This window comes from Prunus dulcis, unplaced genomic scaffold (genome assembly GCF_902201215.1).
Source record: "Prunus dulcis unplaced genomic scaffold, ALMONDv2, whole genome shotgun sequence".
Lineage (NCBI taxonomy): Eukaryota > Viridiplantae > Streptophyta > Magnoliopsida > Rosales > Rosaceae > Prunus > Prunus dulcis.
In genome coordinates, this window is record NW_023010060.1 from 54,073 (window position 1) to 62,149 (window position 8,077).

The 8,077-nt window shown below is 39.3% G+C and overlaps 1 protein-coding gene and 1 non-coding gene across 2 annotated transcripts in view; one reads left to right on the top strand and one right to left on the bottom strand.

Moving 5' to 3' along the window:
- Positions 1–7,340, bottom strand: part of LOC117612734 — a 13,398-nt gene extending 6,058 nt beyond the window's left edge. Inside the window, 6 exon segments of the mRNA XM_034341399.1 lie at positions 1,840–2,830; positions 2,966–3,732; positions 3,735–4,386; positions 4,480–5,852; positions 5,971–6,546; positions 6,803–7,340. Coding sequence (XP_034197290.1) covers positions 1,840–2,830; positions 2,966–3,732; positions 3,735–4,386; positions 4,480–5,852; positions 5,971–6,546; positions 6,803–7,340 — 4,897 coding nt within the window.
- LOC117612736 lies at positions 6,624–6,730 on the top strand. The gene has a single exon (XR_004583535.1). It is a non-coding gene; the product is annotated as a small nucleolar RNA R71 (small nucleolar RNA).
- Positions 7,341–8,077: the final 737 nt, after the last annotated feature.

Here is an 8,077-nt window from a genome sequence, read left to right on the forward strand (position 1 = left end):
CCCAGTCTGCTCGTTTTTGCACCATTTTGCATCTTTTCTTATCCAAAGACAACATTGTTACCTAAGGCCCAATGAACTGAATGATAAACAGAAAAAGGGATTAAAAGCACATGTTTGACTCAATAACATAACCAAATCATAAGCAAGAAGGGTACAAAATGATATACAATTGTGAACTGATCAAATACCCCAAGACCTAGATTTTGCTAGTCCTCGAGCAAAACAAAAGAGAATAAAGTTGAAAACAAAACAAGAAGTTAACTAAACCACTTCTATAGGTAACTCGATTGCAATGTGCATATGCAACAAGCCTTTAAACCTCTCGGCATCCCTAATCGGAAGAGTTATGTCTCCTGAGGATTTAACAGAAACGATACCCATAAACGCTTTACTGACTCTCTAACACCAAAAGGTTAGAAAACTAACTTTGAACACAACTAATGAAAGAAAACTTTAATCATGCATCCAACACCATAGAGTTGCCAAGATAGATGATCAATAAGTGTGTAAAGTGTAAGCTATAGCTCAAAGGCACACGGCTTCAAAGTAAACATACTCAAATCTTGAAGGAAGAACATGCTTCAACTCTAATTCTCACATCTAGCACTCAATCACTCAGAACCTATGGTTTTATTCTCTCAAACAAGCATAAGTGAGTATATGAAATAGACGCAAATATTTGGTTAGATCTCATGAAGGGAATCAAATACTAAGAGTAGAGATACACACATACATACCAGCACCCATGAATACATCCTCAAAGATCAGCTAGGTCTTTCACAAGGTTGTAATGAAAGGCTAAGGTTAAGGGAAGTGGAAGAATTGGAAGGAACACAACTAACTTAAGAACACACCAAGGTTGCATTCTTCATTGATCTGCAAGGTGTCATTGATTTAGAATGGTATGGCTGCAACTTCATAGCATCATCTGGTATAGACTTTATATTTCACATTTAGATCAAATCAAAACACTTTCTCTTTATCTTTCTCTTTTCTTTTTTTTTTCTTTTTTTTTTTCTGCATAGATTCACACCAATTTACATTTGGGCATGTGGCAGCAACCTCCTTGCTTCAAACTTTATCTTGGCACACCTTGTTATATTTCTAAGCTATAGGGTATGGCTATAATAGGTTAAATATCTCTGATTGAGATACAAAGTTAGGGGATTATGAGGGTGATAGAAGAAAAAAAAGGCTGTAGTGTTTGGCTGCAAGAGAGCTGATGGAACACACGAATGGGTAGGGTGAAAAGAAAGCACATAATATGGTTATACACGCAGAGCCTAGCATCACTTCAATGAGTTCATTCATGGGTGAGAGCACGCACCTGATATCTGCAAAGAGAATCATCCTCAGTATTCAACCAAAATGGAATAATGAGATCATTTAGAGTGAATTGAAGAGAAACACTTTAAACCCTCTCAAGAAAGCAATTAGGCTTGAAATAGCTCACTAGGGTAGTCTCCACTATTCTCCTTCAAGAATCTGAGCATGGTACTTTAGCCACCAGAATTCTAAGAGCAAAAGCTTTGTGAAGTTTAAAATTTCTGATATGAAAATCTCAATGGCAGCTCCATAGCATTGGTTTTATAAATTTTTTTTTTTTAAATAAAAAAAACACAAATGAACAACAAAAATTGAAAACCTCCCCCCCAGACCTGAATTGAACATTGTCCTCAATGTTAAAGCATAACAAGGATGAGTGAGAACATGTGAATAATAAGGGGACAGTTTAAGACAAAGTATTAGAGAAACTCCACCTTATTCTTCAACACATGGGTTGCCTCCCAAGAAGCGCCTTAGTTAATGTCTTGGCAAGACATTATGCCATTAGTTAACTTGATTGTATGAAGGGAAGATGATCCACCACATGACCAGTTTGAATTCCAACTGACATTCCCTCATAGAATGGCTTTAAACGTTGTCCATTTACTTTGAAAGTAGAGCCATCTTTAGGATTTTGAATCTCCACAGCTCCATAGGGAGATACATTGACCACGGTGAATGGGCCAAGCCACCTAGACTTCAATTTTCCTGGAAAGAGACGCAAACGTGAGTTAAACAAAAGAACCGACATACCTTTGGTGAATTCTTTCCGTTGAATGTTCCTGTCATGGTAACTCTTGGTACGTTCTTTGTATAGCTTTGCACTATCATAGGACTCATGTCGAATTTCTTCCAATTCATTGAGCTGAAACTTTCTAACATGGCCGGCCTTGTTCAGATCAAAATTCAACTTCTTGATGGCCCAAAAAGCATTGTGTTCAAGCTCCATTGGCAAGTGACAGGCTTTTCCAAACACAAGACGATAAGGGCTCATTCCGATGGGAGTCTTATATGCAGTCCTATAAGCCCATAATGCATCATTGAGCTTGGCAGCCCAATCTTTCCTTGTACTATTCACCACCTTCTCTACGATCTGCTTAATTTCTCTGTTGCTTATTTCTACTTGACCAGAAGTTTGAGGATGATATGGTGTAGAGACTCTGTGGGTGATATTGTACTTCTTCATGAGTGCTTCAAATAGCTTGTTGCAGAAGTGGCTGCCTCCATCACTAATGACAGCCCTTTGAGTACCAAACCTTGTGAAAATATTGTCCCTCAAGAACTTCAGGACCACCTTATGATCATTGGTTTTGGTGGCTATGGCTTCCACCCATTTAGACACATAATCAACAGCAACAAGTATGTAGGTATAACCAAAGGAAGATGGGAATGGTCCCATGAAATCAATACCCCATACATCAAAGAGTTCCACAAAGAGTATGTTCTTCAATGGCAGTTCATTCCTGCGGCTTATGTTTCCCATCCTTTGACACCTATCACACTTAACACAAAAATTAAATGCATCTTTGAATAGAGTAGGCCAAAAGAAACCTGATTGCAAAATTTTAAGTGCTGTTTTCTTGGCTCCAAAGTGGCCTCCACAAGCCAATTCGGGGCTATGCCTAAGGATGCTTTCTTGTTCTTCTTCTGGAACACATCTTCTAATGAGTTGATCTGGGCAATGCTTGAATAAGAAAGGTTCATCCCAGACATAATGTTTCACCATGGAAAAGAACTTTTTTTTGTCTTGATAAGTTAGATCATTTCTAAGAACACCACAAGCAAGATAATTAACAAAATCAGCATACCATGGCTCTTTGACTTGGGCAACATATAGTTGTTCATCTGGGAAAGTCTCATTCAATGGTAGTACAGCTTCTCCTTGCTCTTTAACCACAATTCTGCTCAAATGGTCAGCCACCACATTTTCACATCCCTTCTTGTCTCGAATCTCCAAATCGAACTCTTGCAGCAAGAGAATCCATCTGATCAAGAGAGGTTTGGCATCCTTCTTAGTGAGCAAGTATCTAAGAGCTGCATGGTCAGAATAAACAATTACTTTAGAACCAACAAGGTAAGGACGAAATTTTTCTAAAGCAAAAACCACAGCAAGCAACTCCTTTTCTGTTGTGGAGTAATTGAGTTGGGCATCATTCAAGGTCCGACTTGCATAATGAATCACATGGGGAAGCTTGTTCTTCTTTTGACCTAAAACTGCACCAATAGCAAAGTCAGAGGCATCACACATTATTTCAAATGGTAAAGACCAATCTGGAGCTATGATAATAGGGGCTGAAGTTAGCTCTTTCTTCAAAGTCGTAAAGGCTTCCATGCAAATCTCGTCAAACTCAAAAATAGAATCCTTAGCAAGGAGATTACACAATGGTCTTGAAATGCTTGAAAAATTTTTATGAACCTTCTATAGAATCCGGCATGGCCCAGAAAGCTTCTAACTCCTTTAACAGAGGAAGGGGGTGGTAGATTTGTGATGATATTTATCTTGGCTTTGTCCACTTGAATTCCTTTGTTTGAAACAACATGGCCTAGCACAATTCCTTGTCTTACCATGAAGTGACACTTCTCCCAATTCAAAATCAGATTTGTTTCCTGACATCTTGTAAGCACTAGAGACAAGTGGTGAAGACAATCATCAAAAGATGAACCAAAAACTGAAAAATCATCCATAAATACCTCCATGAATCGCTCCACCATATCAGAAAAGATTGCCATCATGCATCTTTGGAAAGTTGCTGGAGCATTGCACAAACCAAATGGCATCCTTCTATAAGCAAATGTACCAAATGGGCATGTGAACGCGGTTTTCTCCTGGTCTTCCGGAGCAATGGGAATTTGATTATAACCTGAAAATCCATCAAGAAAACAGTAGTAAGCATGGCCAGATAAACGGTCAAGCATTTGATCAATAAAAGGCAAGGAAAAATGATCTTTTCTCGTGGATGTGTTCAACTTCCTATAATCAATGCAAACTCTCCAACCGGTGATAGTGCGTGTTGGAACTAGCTCATTCTTCTCATTCTTTACAACGGTGATTCCGAACTTCTTTGGAACCACTTGCACAGGACTCACCCACTTAGAATCTGAAATTGGGTAGATGATTCCCACATCAAGTAGCTTCAAAACTTCAGCCCTAACCACCTCTTTCATATTGGGATTTAGCCTCCTTTGTGCATCACGAGATGGTTTGCTGTCTTCTTCCATTAAAATTTGGTGCATGCACATGCTTGGACTAATTCCTTTGATGTCTGCTATGGTCCATCCAAGGGCTGTTTTATGTTCTTTCAGAACTTCAATTAAACTGTCCTCTTCATGTGAAGTGAGACTTGCAGCAATTATAACAGGGAGGGTTTCATTAGCACCCAAATAAGCATATTTAAGATGATTGGGTAGAGGTTTAAGTTCTAGCTTTGGTGGGGTGATAATGGATGGCTCCAATTTTGTGGAGGATGATGCAAGAGGCTCAAGTGGTGGCCTAAAGGATGGTGGGTATGGTTGAAACACTTCTAAGGCAGCCATCACTTCTTGGAACTCTGATTCAAAGAGATCTTCCTCTTCTTGTGTTAGGGCCGCTTCCAAAGCATCATTAGACTTTTTCTGCACAATTTTAGAAGAAACCTCATGATCCACAACATCAATTGAAAAACAAGTATCAAGAGTGATAGAAGGTTGAGACAGAGCATCAAACACTTTAAATTCAACAGTTTCACCCAAAACAGTCATGGAGAGGGTGCCATCTTTCACTTTGATGATTGTGTCTGCAGGGGCCATGAATGGTCGCCCGAGGAGAATGGGATCAACACGGTCTACATATGGGTTATCCTCCATATCCATCACTACAAAATCAGCCGGAAGAATGAGTGTATTAACTTGAACTAAAATATCTTCTACAATACCTCTTGTATATTTGATAGAATGATCAGCTAGTTCAAGACGAATTGAGGTTTTCTTTATCCCTTCTAAGCCAAGCGCCTGATAAACTGAATATGGCATTACATTGATGCTTGCTCCCAAGTCCAACATGGCTCTTCCAACCGCCTTATCTCCGATGTTAATGGGAATGTTAAAGCTGCCAGGATCTTCTAGTTTTGGTGGAAGCTTCCTTTGCAACACAGCACTCACATTCTTGTTGAGCTTTCCTTCTTCACTTGGAGTAAAATTGAGCTTGTGAGTCATCAAGTGCTTGATGAACTTTCCATATGCAGGAATCTGTTTAACAACATCAAGCAAGGGCAAATTGATATTAACTTTACTCAAAATATCATAAATCTCTTTAAAAGCCTTATCTTGATTTGCTTTCTTCAAACGGCCTGGAAATGGATTCGGTGGAATATATGGAGGAGGTGGGATGTATCTATCTTGATGAAGATGTGATGGCACAAATTTGTCATCTCTTTTATGCAATTGAAATGGATTGGGTTCCCGAGAATCAGATTTGGCCTTAGGAGCAGATTGGGACGTTTTGGGTTGTTCTCCTTCCATAGCTGTGGTTTCCTCTTCATCTTCATCCTCTACAACCACAACATCATTTGATAGATCAGAACCAACTTTGTTATCAACAATCTTACCTGATCTGAGCACATGAACGGCCTTGGCTTCTTGGTTTTTTTGGATTGATCACGGTTTGACTTGGCCATTTCCCAGGTTCTCTTTGAGCTATTTCAGTAGCTATCTGGCCCAATTGGACTTCCAACTTGGAGATGGCAGCTTGTGTTGTTTGCTGGAAATTGGATTGGTTGATTGCCATTTGCTTCACTATATCCTCCAACGATGATGATTGTTGTGGCCTTTGAAGTGAAGGGGGATTCGCTTGATTCTGTGTATTCCTCCATGAAAAGTTTGGATGATTCCTCCAACCTGGATTATAACTTTGAGAATATGGGTCATTTATTGGACCTCGGTTGTAGGAATTCACCAACTTAGCTTGCTTTTGCACAAATTCTGGATATGCAGCCCCAAAGGGACAAGAAATGGTAGGATGATCATGAGTTTCACAGATGCTACACTCTTCCTTCAAAGGGTTTCTTGAGTTCAATGCAAGGAGGGCATCTAGCTTTTGTTCCAATTTGGAAATCTGCACACTGGAAGAATCATTAGAACCACCAGCAATACGCTTACCTCTTGTATCGGTGTGTTGGGTCTCCATTGCTATCTCCTCAAAGAGTTCATATGTTTCTTCTGGAGTTTTAGTCTTATAAGAACCACCTGCAAAATTAGTGACAATATTATGGCTAGAGGGGGTTAGTCCTTTATAAAACATACGCATCTGAAGCTTCAATGGAATCCCATGATGAGGACATTGATTGAGCAGCCCGTTGAATCTCTCCCATGCTTCACAAAACGACTCATCATCTTGTTGTGCAAATAGAAGGATCTTGTCCCTGAGCATGTCGGTTTTTTTGCGTGGAGAAATATTTCTCCAAGAACTTCTTTTGAATGGCTCCCCAAGTCATGAGTGAACCAGGCTTCAAAGAATTCAACCAATATTTCGCCTTATCTTTCAAAGTGTACGGAAACACTCTCATTCGAAGTTGCTCTTCTGTCACACCTGTCAAGGGAAAAGAGCTCACAACATTAAAAATATCCTTTATATGAGTTAATGGATCTTCATTAGGTAAACCATAAAAAGAAGGGAGCATATTAAGATGAGAAGATTTAAGCTCATAGTTTCGAGCTGCGGTGGGCAGCAAGATGCTTGAAGGGGATGCTGGAATTGTTGGGATATAAAGGTCTCCCATGAACTCATTGGCAGCCATCTCTTCTTCTTCTTGGTCTGAACTTGATTCCGAATTTGAAGGTGAAGACCCTGGGAGGTCAGTGTGGATAGCAAGACCTTCAAATGTGGCAATGGCTTGCTCTTTTGCAGTTGCTAACTCTTTTTCTAGACGATTCTGAATTTCAGAGATCACCCGGTTTGGTTGCAAAGATGGCCCTGCGTTCAAAGATCTCGAACGTTGGAATGAAGACCTCACTTGTTCAAGGAAAGGATTAGTAGACATAAACTACCTGAAACAGAAAATAATTTGAGTTAATTAGTACTTCTAAAAGAATAAGGGTAACTTTGGGTACATAACCAGGGAAGAACTTTCATTCAGTCCCCGGCAACGGCGCCAAAATTTGTTGTTAAAATGTTAACTCGCAATTGTATGGGCCAATTAGTAGTATAGCAAGACAAGTACGAGGTCGTACCCACGAGGACTGAGAAGTTAAAACTAGTTATGTACTTAGATTACCAAATTCAAGAAAGTAGGAGGTTAAGTCTAAAACAGAATTTAAAGCAAGAGTGGTTGTAATTGTTGAACAAATGAGGCAAAACGAAATTTCAAACAAAAGCAAGGTGAACAAATGTAACAAAGAGTACTTTTGTAGGCTGGAAAATAGGTTGGGATACTAGGGCATTCGATTCACCATAACAATTCAATTCTGGGTTATAAGGAGTCAAGTGACAAGTCTCATTCGGATTCAAAGGTTGATTCTAGCTAAAGTATGATTAGCCCATGGTGTCTGGTCCTAACCTTGTGCTCCTAATTCCCTAACTTGATTATTTGTTGTCTAATCTAAATTAAGCATTAGGAACCCATTAAGCATAGAAGAACAAGTTAAACAACCAAGCATGTATCTAATCCCTGTTGTCGAATGTCCATACATACTTTTCTTATTCATAGTTCAATTAAAATCAAAGCATGGTGTCTACTCTTGATTCAAACCAAGGTAGCTAATATACAAGTTCTAATGG